Below are 15,684 nucleotides of genomic sequence, written 5' to 3' on the forward strand. Positions count from 1 at the left end.
CCCCCCACCCCATTTATACCGGGGGCGGGGCCGGCGCGCGCCCCCCGCGCCTTTCCATTGGCCGCCGGTTCCCGGTCGCCGCCTTCCCATTAGACGGCGCGGACGTCCATCAAGTCGAAACCCCACCCCCACCATTGATTGGCTGGGACGACTGTCAATCAATAGCGGAAACGAGGCCACCCCACAAGGCGGGCGCAACCCGATTCCTCGCGCTCTCATTGGTCGGGAGCCGCGTCAATCACCGAATCCCCGCCCCCCCGCACGGCGCCGCCTAGCGGCTGCCCGCTCCATCCCAAATTCCCCCAAATCATCCCCAAAAAATCCCCCAAATTCCAAACAAATCCCCCCAAATCAACACAACGTCACCAAAAATCCGCTCTTTATTAAATGCTCCGTACAAAAACACCCCAAGCTGGGGCGGGCGATGAAAACCGCCCCAAAACCCCCCAAATTTTGGGGGGTTTTGGGGCCATTTTTGGGGGGTTTTGGGGCCATTTTTGGGGTTTTGGGGCCCTTTTTGGGGGCCGTTGTCACCACTCGGGGTCCCCGAAGCGCTGCAGGAGCTGCTGCTGGGCCTCCAGGTCCTTCTGCACCTTGCGGCGCATGTAGAAGATGGGGCAGTCGCGGCTGGGGGGAATTTGGGGACGTTTTGGGACATTTGGGGATGTTTGGGGACATTTTGGGGACATTTGGGGACGTTTGGGGACATTTTGGGGACTTTGGGGACATTTTGGGGACATTTGGGGACGTTTGGGGACATTTTGGGGACTTTGGGGACATTTGGGGACATTTTGGGGACGTTTTGGGGACATTTGGGGATGTTTGGGGACATTTTGGGGACGTTTGGGGAGGTTGGGGGACATTTTGTGGACATTTTGGGGATGTTTGGGGACATTTGGGGACGTTTGGGGATGGTTTGGGGACATTTTGGGGACGTTTTGGGGACATTTTGGGGACTTTGGGGACATTTGGGGACATTTGGGGACGTTTGGGGATGGTTTGGGGACATTTTGGGGACATTTGGGGACGTTTTGGGACATTTTGGGGACGTTTGGGGACATTTTGGGGATGTTTTGGGGACATTTGGGGAGGTTTGGGGACATTTGGGGATGTTTGGGGACATTTTGGGGATGTTTTGGGGATGTTTTGGGGATGTTTAGGGACGTTTGGGGACATTTTGGGGACACCTGGGGACATTTTGGAGACATTTTGGGGACATTTGGGGACATTTTGGGGACATTTGGGGACATTTGGGGACATTTGGGGACATTTGGGGACGTTTTGGGGATGGTTTGGGGAGGTCCCGGGTGAGGTGGCACAGGGGTGACACTGGGGGGGGTTTGGGGGTGACACTGGGGGGTGACCCTGGGGTGACCCACGGGTGACACAGGTAACACAGGTGACCCCCGGGTGACCCCGGGGTGACAGAGGTGACACAGCTGACCCCAGGTGACCCAGGTGCCCCCAGGTGCCCCCCAGGTGCCCCCAGGTGCCCCCCCCAGGTGCCCCCAGGTGCCCCCCTGGTGCCCCCCAGGTGACCCCCATAGGTGACTCAGGTGCCCCCAGGTGACCCCCAGGTGACCCCAGGTGACCCCCATAGGTGACTCAGGTGCCCCCAGGTGCCCCCCCAGGTGCCCCCCAGGTGCCCCCAGGTGCCCCCAGGTTCCCCCCCAGGTGCCCCCCCAGGTGCCCCCAGGTGCCCCCAGGTGCCCCCCAGGTGACCCAGGTGCCCCCCCAGGTGCCCCCAGGTGCCCCCAGGTGCCCCCAGGTTCCCCCCCAGGTGCCCCCAGGTGCCCCCCAGGTGCCCCCAGGTGACCCAGGTGCCCCCAGATGACACAGATGACCCCAGGTGCCCCCCCAGGTGCCCCCAGGTGCCCCCCAGGTGCCCGCAGGTGACCCAGGTGCCCCCCAGGTGCCCCCCAGGTGCCCCCCAGGTGCCCCCCAGGTGACACAGATGACCCCAGGTGCCCCCAGGTGCCCCCAGGTGCCCCCCAGGTGCCCCCCAGGTGCCCCCCAGGTGACACAGATGACCCCAGGTGCCCCCAGGTGCCCCCAGGTGCCCCCCAGGTGCCCCCAGGTGACACAGATGACCCCAGGTGCCCCCAGGTGCCCCCCAGGTGCCCGCCGGTGCCCCCAGGTGCCCCCAGGTACCCCCAGGTGCCCCCAGGTGACACAGATGACCCCAGGTACCCCCAGGTGCCCCCCCAGGTGACACAGATGACCCCAGGTGCCCCCAGGTGCCCCCCCAGGTGCCCCCCCAGGTGCCTGCCGGTGCCCGCCGGTGCCCCCAGGTGCCCCCAGGTGCCCGCCGGTGTGCCGCACCTGGAGCAGAGCACGTCCTGCAGCAGCGAGCCCTGGCACCGCTGGCACTGGCTCCAGAGCCGCGAGAAGCTGCGCTCCAGGGAGCCCAGCTGTGCCACCTGCGGGACCCCAAACGCCCAAAAACCCCGAGCTGGGACCCAAAAATCCCCAAACACCTGATTTGGGATCCCAAAAAACCCCAAACACCTGATTTGGGACCCAAAAAACCCCAAACACCTGATTTGGGACCCAAACACCCCAAAAACCCCGAGCTGGGACCCAAAACGCCCCAAATTCCCCGATTTGGGATCCCAAAAAACCCCAAACACCCAAATTTGGGATCCCAAAAAACCCCAAACACCCGGATTTGGGATCCCAAACACCCAAAAACCCCGAGCTGGGATCCAAAAAACCCCAAACACCCGGATTTGGGACCCGAACACCCCAAAAACCCCACATTTGGGACCCAAAAATCCCCCAAAACCCCAGGTTTGGGACCCAAAAAACCCCAAACACCCCAGATTTGGGATCCAGAAAACTCCAAACACCTGGATTTGGGACCCAAAAAACCCCAAACACCTGATTTGGGATCCCAAAATCCCAAACACCAGATTTGGGATCCCAAACACCCGATTCAGGATCCCAAAAAACCCCAAACACCCGATTCGGGACCCCAAACGCCCCAAAAACCCCGATTTGGGACCCAAAAAACCCCAAACACCCGGATTTGGGATCCAAAAAAACCCAAACACCCGGATTTGGGATCTCAAAATCCCAAAAACCCCGATTTGGGACCCAAAAAACCCCAAACACCCGGATTTGGGATCCCAAACACTCAAACACCCGGATTTGGGATCCAAAAAACCCCAAACACCCGGATTTGGGATCCCAAACGCCTCAAACACCCGGATTTGGGACCCAAACACCCAAAAACCTGGATTCGGGACCCAAAAAACCCCATTTGGGACCCAAACACCCCAAAAACCCAATTTGGGATCCCAAAAAATCCTGAACACCCGGATTCGGGATTGCAAACACCCCAAAACCCCCGGATTTGGGACCCAAAAAACCCCAAAACCCCAGATTTGGGATCCCAAAAACCCGGATTTGGAACCCAAAAACCTGGATTTGGAACCCAAAACCCCCAGATTTGGGATCCAAAAAACCCCAAAACCCCCAGATTTGGGGCCCAAAAAACCCCAAACACCCAGATTTGGGATCCCAAACACCCCCGAAACCCCAGATTTGGGACCCAAAAACCCCAAACACCCGGATTCGGGACCCAAAAAACCCCAAACACCTGATTTGGGACCCAAAAAACCCCAAACACCCGGATTTGGGATCCCAAAAAACCCCAAACACCCGGATTTGGGATCCCAAACACCCAAACACCCGGATTTGGGATCCCAAACACCCAAACACCTGATTCGAGACCCAAAAAACCCCAAACACCCAATTCGGGATCCCAAAAAACCCGATTTGGGACCCAAAAAACCCCAAACACCCGGATTTGGGACCCAAAAAACCCCAAAACCCCCAGATTTGGGATCCAAAAAACCCCAAAACCCCCAGATTTGGGATCCAAAAAACCCCAAACACCCGGATTTGGGACCCAAAAAACCCCAAAACCCCCGGATTTGGGACCCAAAAACCCCAAAAACCCGGATTTGGAACCCAAAACCCCCAGATTTGGGGCCCAAAAAACCCCAAACCCCCAGATTTGGGATCCAAAAAACCCCAAAACCCCAGATTTGGGACCCAAAAACCCCAAACACCCGGATTCGGGACCCAAAAAACCCCAAAACCCCCAAATTTGGGAGCCCCGGCCCCCCCAATTCCGCCCCCCCACCTCCTTCTGGTAGAGCTCGGACTCCCTCTGGCGGCAGAAATCGCAAACTGCACCTGGGGAAACATTTGGGACATTTTGGGGCATTTTGGGGAATTTTGGGGAGGTTTGGGGAGGATTTGAGGGGATTTGAGAGGACTTTGGAGCTTTTAGGGGATTTCGGGGGATGTGGGAGAATTTTGGGAGGATTTGGGAGAAATTGGGGGGATTTTTGGGCGGGTTTAGGGAGGATTTGGGGGCATTTTGGGGTTCCCAGACCCCGTTTTTTTCCCCATTTTTTGGGGGGGAAAGGGGTGAATTTGGGGAGGGGTCTCACCGTGGCGGGGGGGGGGGGTAAATTTGGGGCATTTCGGAGTTCCAGGACCCCCTTTTCTCCCCATTTTTCTGGGGCTGAAAAGGGTGAATTTGGGGCATTTTGGGGTTCCCAGACTCCGGGGTTTTTTTTGGGAAAAAAGGGATGAATTTTGAGCATTTCAGGGTTCCCGGATCCCGTTTTTTTCAGGGGGGAAAGGGGTGAATTTGGGGCATTCCAGGGTTCCAGGACCCCCCCTTTTCTCCCCATTTTTCTGGGGCTGAAAGGGGTGAATTTGGGGCATTTCGGGGTTCCCGGACCCCGTTTTTTTGGGGGGGGGAAAAAGGGATGAATTTGGGGCATTTTGGGGTTCCCGGACCCCGTTTTTTTGGGGGGAAAAAAGGGATGAATTTGGGGCATTTCGGGGTTCCCGGACCCCGTTTTTTTGGGGGGAAAAAAGGGATGAATTGGGGGCATTTCGGGGTTCCCGGACCCCGTTTTTTTGGGGGAAAAAAGGGATGAATTGGGGGCATTTCGGGGTTCCCGGACCCCGTTTTTTTGGGGGGGGGAAAAAGGGATGAATTTGGGGCATTTTGGGGTTCCCGGACCCCGTTTTTTTGGGGGGAAAAAAGGGATGAATTGGGGGCATTTCGGGGTTCCCGGACCCCGTTTTTTTGGGGGGAAAGGGGTGAATTTGGGGCGGGGTCTCACCGTGGTGGGGCAGCAGGGCCCGGCAGCCGACGCAGCTGCTGCGTTTGGAGGTGAAGGCCGAGAGCCCCCCGGCCTTGGCCGTCAGCAGCGTCTTGCAGCGCGTGTGCTCCCCCTCTGCGGGGCCCGGGGGGCCTCAGTGGGGCCCAGGGACCCCCGAAAAACCACCCGGGACCCCCCAAAACCCCTGGGGACACCCCCAGAAATCCTCCCCGAAAATCCCCCCCAAAACCCCAAAAATCCCCCACAAAATCGTCCCCAAAAATCCCCCCCAAAACCCCAAAAATCCCCCCAAAAACCCCAAAAATCCCCCAGAAATCCTCCCCGAAAATCGTCCCCAAAATCGTCCCCAAAAATCCCCCCCAAATCCTCCCCGAAAATCCCCTCCAAAACCCCAAAAATCCCCCCAAATCCTCCCCAAAAATCCCCCCCAAAACCCCAAAAATCCCCCCAAAATCATCCCTAAAAATCCCCCCCCAAAACCCCAAAAAATCCCCCCAAATCCTCCCTGAAAATCCCCCCCAAAACCCCAAAAATCCCCCCAAATCCTCCCCGAAAACCCCAAAAATCCCCCCCAAAAATGCCCCCCAAAATCCCAAAAATCCCCCCCCAAATCGTCCCCAAAAATCCCCCTCAAATCCTCCCCCAAAATCCCCCCAAAACCACAAAAATCCCCCCCAAAAATCCGCCCCCAAATCCTCCCCCAAAATCCCAAAAATCCCCCCCAAAACCCCAAAAATCCCCCCCAAAATCCTCCCCAAAAATCCCCCCCCCCAAAACCACCCCCAGAACTCCAAAAATCCCCCCAAAACCCCAAAAATCCCCCCCCCAAATCCCCCTCAAAATCATCCCCAAAAATCCCCCCAAAAACCCCAAAAATCCCCCCAAACCCCTCCCAAAATCCTCCCTCAAATCCCCCAAAATCCTCCCCAAAAACCCCAAAAATCCATCCCCAAATCCCCCCAAACCCCCCCAGATTTGGGTCCGAATTGGGGTCAGAGACCCCCCAAAACCCACCTGGGACCCCCCCAAAAAACCCCAAAATCTCTGCACTCCCCAAAGCCCCAAAATCCCCAAAATTCCCCCCAAATCCCCCCAAACTTCCCCTGAGGATCCCAAAATTCCCCAAAATTCCCCCAGACCGGATTTGGGGCGGATTTGGGGGCACTTTGGGGCGGTTTTGGGTTTTTGGGGGTGATTTTGGGGCGGTTTTGGGGTGATTTGGGGGCGATTTTGGGGCGGTTTTGGGGCAGTTTTGGGGTGATTTTTGGGGTGAATTTGGGAGGTTTTGGGGTGATTTTTGGGTGATTTTGGGGCGGTTTCAGGGGAGCTCGGAGCCATTTCGGGGGAGTTTTGCTCCATTTTTGCTGATTTTAGCCCCATTTCCGTGGAAATTTCCAGGAATTTTTGGGGAATTTTCGGGATTTCGGGATCACTCCCTGCTCAGGTCACCCAGGATGGGCTCGGAGCTGCTTGGGAGGGACCATTTTGGGCAAATTCCGCTCGATTTTGGGTGAATTTCGCTCGATTTTGGGTGAATTTCGCTCAATTTTGGGTGAATTTCGCTCATTTTTGCTCAATTTCTGCTCTATTTCCATGGAAATTTTGGGGAATTTTTGGGATTTCGGGATCACTCCCTGCTCAGGTCACCCAGAATGGGTCCGGAGCTGCTTGGAAGGGACCATTTTGGGTGAATTTTGCTCAATTTTGGGTGAATTTCACTCGATTTTGGATGAATTTGGGGCGGTTTTCGCTTCATTTTCGCCGTTTCCGGCCCAATTTTGCTGCGTTTTTTTTGGGAATTCCGGGGAATTTTGGGAATTCCGGGGGTGACTCCTTGCTCAGGACCCCCTGGGCCCTCCCCTCGCCCAGGATGGGCTCAGAGCTGCTCGGGAGGGCCCATTTTGGGTGAATTCTGCTCGATTTTGGGGCCATTTTCGCTCCGTTTTCGCCGTTTTTGGCCCGATTTTGCCGCGGTTTTTTGGGAATTCCGGGGAATTTTGGGAATTCCGGGGGTGACTCACGGAGCAGGACCCCCTGGGCCCTCCCCTCGCCCAGGATGGGCTCGAAGATGCGGAGCAGGGGCCGGCTCAGCTGCTGCTCCAGGTAGTAGCGGGTGTCGATGGGCAGGTTCTGCTCCAGGGCGTACACCGGGTCCTGGCGGCAGATTTGGGGGGAAATCGGGGCTTTTCGGGATTCTGCGGCTCTTGGGGATTGCTTGGGAATTTTTTGGGATTTTTTCGAGATTTTTTGGGGCGTTTCCCAGCCCGGAATCCCCAGCAGGAAGCCAAAATTCCACCCCAAGCCCCCAAAATCCCCCAAATTCCCCCCAAAATCCTCCAAATTCCCCCCGGTTTTGGGGTCCCCCTGACCCTGAGTGACCCCTGAGTGACCCCAAACTCCCAAATTCCCCCCAATTTTGGGCTTCCCAAACCCGTGAGTGACCTCTGAGTGACCCCTTGACCCCTGAGTGACCCCTGGGTGACCCCAAGCCCCCAAATTCCCCCCAATTTTGGGCTTCCCAAACCCCTGAGTGACCCCTGAGTGACCCCTGGATGACCCCAAACCCCCAAATTCCCCCTGGTTTTGGGGTCCCCCTGACCCCTGGGTGACCCCTGGGTGACCCCTTGACCCCTGAGTGACCCCAAGTGACCCCTGGGTGACCCCAAGTGACCCCGGCCATGCTCAGGTGACCTCCCCGAGTCCCCGGATTTCCCCAAAACTCCCCCAAATTCCCCCCGGTTTTGGGGTCCCCTGACCCCTGGGTGACCTCTGAGTAACCCCTTGACCCCTGGGTGACCCCCGGCTGACCCCCTGACCCCTGGCTGACCCCTTGACCCCTGAGTGACCCCAGCCATGCTCAGGTGACCTCCCCGAGTCCCCGGATTTCCCCAAAACTCCCCCAAATTCCCCCCGGTTTTGGGGTCCCCCTGACCCCCGAGTGACCCCCTGACCCCTGGGTGACCCCTGAGTGACCCTTTGACCCCTGAGTGACCCCTGGGTGACCCCTGAGTGACCTCTGAGTGACCCTTTGACCCCTGGGTGACCCCTGGCTGCCCTCCGGCCGTGCTCAGGTGACCTCCCCGAGTCCCCGGATTTTCCCAAAACTCCCCCAAATTCCCCCCAGTTTTGGGGTCCCCCTGACCCCCGAGTGACCCTTTGACCCGTGAGTGACCCCTGGGTGACCCCTGAGTGACCTCTGAGTGACCCTTTGACCCCTGGGTGACCCCTGGGTGCCCTCCGGCCGTGCTCAGGTGACCTCCCCGAGTCCCCGGATTGTCCCAAAACTCCCCCAAATTCCCCCCGGTTTTGGGGTCCCCCTGACCCCCGAGTGACCCCTGGGTGACCCCGGGGTGACCCCCGGGTGACCCCCTGACCCCCGGCTGACCTCGGAGCGGGTGTAGGCGGCCTGGCCGCGGGCGCCGGTGACGATGACGTACGGGACCCTGTCCCCCAGCGAGGGGGCGCTGCCGGGGTCGCGCCGGCGCAGCCTGGCGGGAAAAGGGGGGATTTTGGGGAAAAAGAGCCCGAAATTGGGAAAAAGGAGCACAGATTTGGGGAAATCAGCCCCGGATTTGGGGAAAAGGAGCGGGAATTTGGGGAAATCAGCCCCGGATTTGGGGAAAAGGAGCGGGAATTTGGGGAAAAGGAGCCCGGATTTGGGGAGAAGGAGCGAGAATTTGGGGAAAAAGAGGCCGAAATTGGGAAAAAGGAGCACAGATTTGGGGAAATCAGCCCCGGATTTGGGGAAAAGGAGCGGGAATTTGGGGAAATCAGCCCCGGGTTTGGGGAGAAGGAGCAGGAATTTGGGGAAAAAGAGGCCGAAATTGGGAAAAAGGAGCACAGATTTGGGGAAATCAGCCCCGGATTTGGGGAAAAGCAGCGGGAATTTGGGGAGAAGGAGCCCGGATTTGGGGAAAAGGAGCGGGAATTTGGGAAAAGGAGCAGGAATTTGGGAAAATCAGCCCTGGATTAGGGGAAAAGGAGCCCGGATTTGGGGAAATTGGCCCCGGATTTGGGGAGAAAGACCCGGAATTTGGGGAAAAGGAGCGGGAATTTGGGGAGAAGGAGCCCGGATTTGGGAAAAGGAGCGGGAATTTGGGAAAAGGAGCCCAGATTTGGGGAAAAGGAGCGGGAATCTGGGGAAAAGGAGCCCAGATTTGGGGAAATTGGCCCCGGATTTGGGGAGAAGGAGCCCAGATTTGGGAAAATCAGCCCTGGATTTGGGGAAAAGGACCCGGATTTGGGGAAAAGGATCCCGAAACTGGGAAAAGGAGCGGGAATTTGGGAAAAGGAGCGGGAATTTCGGGAGAAGGAGCAGGAATTTGGGAAAATCAGCCCTGGATTAGGGGAAAAGGAGCAGGAATTTGAGGAAAAGGAGCCCGAAATTGGGGAAAAGGAGCCCAGATTTGGGGAAATCAGCCCCGGATTTGGGGAAAACGGCCCCGGATTTGGGGAGGAGCCCGGATTTGGGAAAAATGGGCGGGAATTTGGGGGAAAGGACCCGGATTTGGGGAAATCAGCCCCAGATTTGGGGAAAAGGACCTGGAATTTGGGAAAAACGACCCAGATTTGGGGAAAGGGAGCCCGGATTTGGGAAAACGAGCCCGAATTTGGGGAAAAGGACCCGGATTTGGGGAAAATGACCCCGGATTTGGGAAAAAATCCCCCTGAATTTGGGAGAAATCCCCCCAAACTTGAGAAAATCCCCCTCCAAAAATTTGGGAGGAATCTCAAAACAATTCGGGAAAATGTGGAATTTGGGGGAGGGAAAATCCCCAAAAACTGGGGGCGGTTTTGGGGTTTTCGGGGCAGTTTTTGGGTTTCTCAGAGTGGTTTTTGGGGATTCCAGGGCTGTTTTCCCCATTTCTGGGGCATTTTGGGGGCGGTTTTTGGGGCGGTTTTTGGGGTTTTTCAGGGCTGTTTTTGGGGTTTCTGGGCCCGTTTTCCCCGTTTCTGGGGTATTTTTGGGGCACTTTTTGGGGTTTTCGGGGTGGTTTTTGGGGCTTTTCAGGGGCGTTTCTGGGGTATTTCCGGGGCGGATTTTGGGCTTTCCGGGCCATTTCCCCCCATTTTTGGGGCCGTTTCCAGGGTTTTTTGGGGCTATTTTTGGGCTTTCTGCGGTGGTTTCTGGGGTATTTCTGGGGCAGTTTTTGGGTTTTCCGGGGTGGTTTTTTGGGCTTTCCGGGCCATTTGTCCCCATTTTTGGGGCTGTTTCCAGGGTTTTTTGGGGCTGTTTTTGGGCTTTCCGGGCCATTTCCCCCATTTTTGGGGCCGTTTCCAGGGGTTTTTGGGGCTGTTTTTGGGCTTTCCGCGGTGGTTTCTGGGGTATTTTTGGGGCTGTTTTTGGGCTTTCCAGGTGGTTTTTTTGGGATTTCCAGGCCATTTTTCCCCATTTTTGGGGCCGTTTCCAGGGTTTTTTGGGGCTGTTTTTGGGCTTTCCGGGCCCATTTTCCCTGTTTCTGGGGTATTTCCGGGGCTGTTTTTGGGGTTTTCCATGGTGTTTTTTGGGGTTTCCGGGCCATTTTCCCCCATTTCTGGGGTGTTTCCACGGTGGTTTTGGGGATTTTTGGGGCTGTTTTTGGGCTTTCCGGGGTGGTTTTCGGGCTTTCCATGGTGGTTTCTGGGGTATTTCTGGGGCAGTTTTTGGGTTTTCCGGGCTGTTTTTTTGGGCTTTCCGGGCCATTTTTCCCCATTTTTGGGGCTGTTTCTGGGGTATTTCCGGGGCTGTTTTTGGGCTTTCTGGGCCATTTTTCCCCCCATTTTTGGGGCTGTTTCCAGGGTTTTTTGGGGCTATTTTTGGGCTTTCTGCGGTGGTTTCTGGGGTATTTTTGGGGCTGTTTTTGGGTTTTCCGGGGTGGTTTTTTGGGCTTTCCGGGCCATTTTTCCCCATTTTTGGGGCTGTTTCCACGGTTTTTTGGGGCTGTTTTTGGGCTTTCCGGGCCATTTCCCCCATTTTTGGGGCCGTTTCCAGGGGTTTTTGGGGCTGTTTTTGGGCTTTCCGCGGTGGTTTCTGGGGTATTTTTGGGGCTGTTTTTGGGCTTTCCAGGTGGTTTTTTTGGGATTTCCAGGCCATTTTTCCCCATTTTTGGGGCCGTTTCCAGGGTTTTTTGGGGCTGTTTTTGGGCTTTCCGGGCCCATTTTCCCTGTTTCTGGGGTATTTCCGGGGCTGTTTTTGGGGTTTTCCATGGTGTTTTTTGGGGTTTCCGGGCCATTTTCCCCCATTTCTGGGGTGTTTCCACGGTGGTTTTGGGGATTTTTGGGGCTATTTTTGGGCTTTCCGGGGTGGTTTTCGGGCTTTCCATGGTGGTTTCTGGGGTATTTCTGGGGCAGTTTTTGGGTTTTCCGGGCTGTTTTTTTGGGCTTTCCGGGCCATTTTTCCCCATTTTTGGGGCTGTTTCTGGGGTATTTCCGGGGCTGTTTTTGGGCTTTCTGGGCCATTTTTCCCCCCATTTTTGGGGCTGTTTCCAGGGTTTTTTGGGGCTGTTTTTGGGTTTTCGGGGGTGGTTTTTTTGGGCTTTCCGTGGTGGTTTCTGGGGCATTTCCGGGGCAGTTTTTGGGTTTTCCGGGGTGGTTTTTTGGGCTTTCCGGGCCATTTTCCCCCATTTTTGGGGCTGTTTCTGGAGTTTTTTGGGGCAGTTTTTGGGTTTTCTGGGGTGGTTTTTTTGGGATTTCCGGGCCATTTCCCCCCATTTTTGGGGCCGTTTCCAGGGGTTTTTGGGGCTGTTTTTGGGCTTTCCAGGGTGGTTTCTGGGGTATTTCCGGGGTGGTTTTTGGGCTTTCCCGGCCATTTTTCCCCATTTTTGGGGCCGTTTCCAGGGTTTTTTGGGGCTGTTTTTGGGCTTTCTGGGCCATTTTCCCCCCCATTTTTGGGGCTGTTTCCAGGGTTTTTTGGGGCTGTTTTTGGGCTTTCCGGGGTGGTTTTTTTGGGCTTTCCGCAGTGGTTTCTGGGGTATTTCCGGGGCGGTTTTTGGGTTTTCCGGGCTGTTTTTTTGGGCTTTCCGGGCCATTTTCCCCCATTTTTGGGGCTGTTTCTGGAGTTTTTTGGGGCAGTTTTTGGGCTTTCTGGGGTGGTTTTTTTGGGCTTTCCGCGGTGCTTTCTGGGACGTTTCCGGGGCAGTTTTTGGGTTTTCTGGGGTGTTTTTTTGGGGATTTCTGGGCCATTTCCCCCCATTTTTGGGGCCGTTTCCAGGGTTTTTTGGGGCTGTTTTTGGGCTTTCCGGGCCATTTTTCCCCATTTTTGGGGCTGTTTCCAGGGTTTTTTGGGGCTGTTTTGGGGCTTTCTGGGCCCATTTTCCCCATTTTTGGGGCTGTTTCCAGGGTTTTTTGGGGCTGTTTTTGGGCTTTCCGGGGTGGTTTTTTTGGGCTTTCCGCAGTGGTTTCTGGGGTATTTCCGGGGCGGTTTTTGGGTTTTCCGGGCTGTTTTTTTGGGCTTTCCGGGCCATTTTCCCCCATTTTTGGGGCTGTTTCTGGAGTTTTTTGGGGCAGTTTTTGGGCTTTCTGGGGTGGTTTTTTTGGGCTTTCCGCGGTGCTTTCTGGGACGTTTCCGGGGCAGTTTTTGGGTTTTCTGGGGTGTTTTTTTTGGGATTTCCGGGCCATTTCCCCCCATTTTTGGGGCCGTTTCCAGGGTTTTTTGGGGCTGTTTTTGGGCTTTCCGGGGTGGTTTCTGGGCTTTCCAGGGCAGTTTTTGGGTTTTCCGGGCTGGTTTTTTGCGCTTTCCGGGCCATTTTCCCCATTTTTGGGGCTGTTTCCAGGGTTTTTTGGGGCTGTTTTTGGGCTTTCCGGGGTGGTTTCTGGGGCGTTTCCGGGGCAGTTTTTGGGTTTTCCGGGGCAGTTTTTTGGGTTTTCCGGGCTGTTTTTTTGGGCTTTCCGAGCCATTTTCCCCCTTTTCGGGCCGTTTCGGGGCTCGCACCTCTCGGCCAGGGCCACGTGGGCCTGCGGGGCGCTGTAGGCGCTGGCCGCCCGCGTCAGCTCCTTGGTGATGACGAGCTGCGAGATGTCGATGCGGTTGCAGAGCAGGTCCGAGATCACCTCCTGCGCGTGGGCCACGGCGCCCTGCGGGTCCCTGCGGGGCGGGGGGCTCGCTCAGGGACCCCCTCCCCAGCCCCAAAAACCCTCCCAGCTTTGGGCCATTTTCCTCCCCCTTTTCCCAGCTTTTTCCCCCGGTTTTTCCCATTTTTTTGTGCATTTTCCCCCATTTTTTGGCTATTTTTTCCCCATTTTTTAGCTATTTTTTCCCCATTTTTTCCCCATTTTTTGGCACTTTTCCCCCCATTTTTTAGCTATTTTTTCCCCATTTTTTGGCACTTTCCCCCCATTTTTTGGCTATTTTTTTCCCCATTTTTTGGCGTTTTTTTCCCCATTTTTGGGCTATTTTCCCCCCATTTTTTGGCCATTTTTGGGCTATTTTCCCCCCATTTTTAGCTACTTTTCCCCCATTTTTTGGCTGCTTTTTCCCCATTTTTTGGCTGCTTTTTCCCCATTTTTGGCTATTTTTCCCCCATTTTTTGGCTATTTTCTCCCCATTTTTTGGCTATTTTTTCCCCATTTTTTAGCTATTTTTTCCCCATTTTGTGGCACTTTTCCCCCCATTTTTTGGCTATTTTCCCTCATTTTTTGGCTATTTCCCCCCCATTTTTTGGCTATTTCCCCCCCATTTTTTGGCTATTTTTTCCCCATTTTTGAGCTACTTTTTCCCCATTTTTGGGCTACTTTTTCCCCATTTTTGGGCTATTTTTTCCCATTTTTTGGCCATTTTTTACTATTTTTTAAGTCATTTTTTCCCCATTTTTTGGCCATTTTTTCCCCATTTTTTCCTCATTTTTTGGCCATTTTTTCCTCATTTTTTGGCCATTTTTTGGCTATTTTTTCCCATTTTTTGGCCATTTTTAGCTATTTTTTCCTCGTTTTTGACCATTTCCCCCCCCCCATTTTCTGGCTATTTTTTCCCCATTTTTGAGCTACTTTTTCCCCATTTTTGGCCATTTTTTGGCAATTTTTTCCCCATTTTTTGGCTACTTTTCCCCATTTTTAACGATTTTCCCCCCATTTTTGTACATTTTTTGGTGCTTTTCCCCCCATTTTTTGGCTATTTTTTCCCCATTTTCCCCATTTTTGAGCTACTTTTTCCTCATTTTTGGCCATTTTTCCCCCATTTTTTGGCTACTTTTCCTCCATTCTTAGCTATTTTTTCCTCAATTTTAGCTATTTCTCCCCCATTTTTGGGCCGTTTTTCCCCGTTTTTGCCCCGTTTCTCACCGGTGCAGCAGGATCCTCCTCAGGCAGGCTGTCACCAGGTTGGCAGCCAGGGGACAATTCCCCCATTTTTGGGCCATTTCCCCCCATTTTTGGGCCGTTTTTCCCCATTTTTGGGCTGTTTTTCCCCATTTTTTCACCGTTTCTCCCCGTTTTTTCACCGTTTTTCACCATTTCCCCCCGTTTCTCACCGGTGCAGCAGGATCCTCCTCAGGCAGGCGGCACCAGGTTGGCAGCCAGGGCACAATTCCCCCATTTTTGGGCCGTTTTTCCCCGTTTTTGCCCGTTTTTGCCCCGTTTCTCACCGGTGCAGCAGGATCCTCCTCAGGCAGGCTGTCACCAGGTTGGCAGCCAGGGGACAATTCCCCCATTTTTGGGCCATTTTCCCCCATTTTTGGGCCTTTTTTCCCCATTTTTTCACCGTTTCTCCCCGTTTTTCCCCGTTTTTGCCCATTTTTGCCCCGTTTCTCACCGGTGCAGCAGGATCCTCCTCAGGCAGGCGGTCACCAGGTTGGCAGCCAGGGGACAATTCCCCCATTTTTAGCCATTTTTCCCCCGTTTTTCACCATTTTTTCGCCGTTTTTCCCCATTTTTGGGCCGTTTTTCCCCGTTTTTGCCCCGTTTCTCACCGGTGCAGCAGGATCCTCCTCAGGCAGGCTGTCACCAGGTTGGCAGCCAGGGGACAATTCCCCCTTTTTTGGGCCATTTTCCCCCGTTTTTCACCATTTTTTCGCCGTTTTTCCCCATTTTTGGGCCGTTTTTCCCCGTTTTTGCCCGTTTTTGCCCCGTTTCTCACCGGTGCAGCAGGATCCTCCTCAGGCAGGCTGTCACCAGGTTGGCAGCCAGGGGACAATTCCCCCATTTTTGGGCCATTTTCCCCCATTTTTTCACCGTTTTTCCCCATTTTTCCCCCGTTTTCCCCCATTTTTTCGCCGTTTTTCCCCATTTTTGGGCCGTTTTTGCCCGTTTTTGCCCCGTTTCTCACCGGTGCAGCAGGATCCTCCTCAGGCAGGCTGTCACCAGGTTGGCAGCCAGGGGACAGTTGTCCCTCCTCACGGCCTCCAGCCCTTTGCAGTCCAGCCTGGGGCTGTCGCAGGAGCCCCCCGGGAAGCAGAGGCCGGCGTAGCGCTTCTTGCTGATCAGCAGGTAGGGCAGGTACACCTGAGGGACCCCAAAACCCCCACAACGCCTTTTTCCCCATTCCCACCAGGTTTCCCCCATTTTTCCCCAATTTTTCCCCATTTTTTGACCTACTTTTTCCCGACTTTCAGTCATTTTTCCC

General features: G+C 54.9%; 1 protein-coding gene across 1 annotated transcript in view; it reads right to left on the reverse strand.

Annotated features, from left to right (window-relative positions):
* Positions 1-377: 377 nt before the first annotated feature.
* The window catches only part of LOC138101532 (DNA polymerase delta catalytic subunit-like), a 44,755-nt gene continuing 29,448 nt past the window's right edge, over positions 378-15,684 (reverse strand). The window contains exons 19-26 of the mRNA XM_068999307.1: positions 15,388-15,563; positions 13,060-13,212; positions 8,536-8,638; positions 7,172-7,304; positions 5,151-5,264; positions 4,151-4,203; positions 2,323-2,420; positions 378-627 (exon numbers count right to left, since the gene is read on the reverse strand). Coding sequence (XP_068855408.1) covers positions 531-627; positions 2,323-2,420; positions 4,151-4,203; positions 5,151-5,264; positions 7,172-7,304; positions 8,536-8,638; positions 13,060-13,212; positions 15,388-15,563 — 927 coding nt within the window. The 3' untranslated portion in view covers positions 378-530. The remainder of the gene's footprint in view (positions 628-2,322; positions 2,421-4,150; positions 4,204-5,150; positions 5,265-7,171; positions 7,305-8,535; positions 8,639-13,059; positions 13,213-15,387; positions 15,564-15,684) is intronic.

This window comes from Aphelocoma coerulescens, unplaced genomic scaffold, assembly GCF_041296385.1.
Source record: "Aphelocoma coerulescens isolate FSJ_1873_10779 unplaced genomic scaffold, UR_Acoe_1.0 HiC_scaffold_325, whole genome shotgun sequence".
In the NCBI taxonomy this organism is placed as follows: domain Eukaryota; kingdom Metazoa; phylum Chordata; class Aves; order Passeriformes; family Corvidae; genus Aphelocoma; species Aphelocoma coerulescens.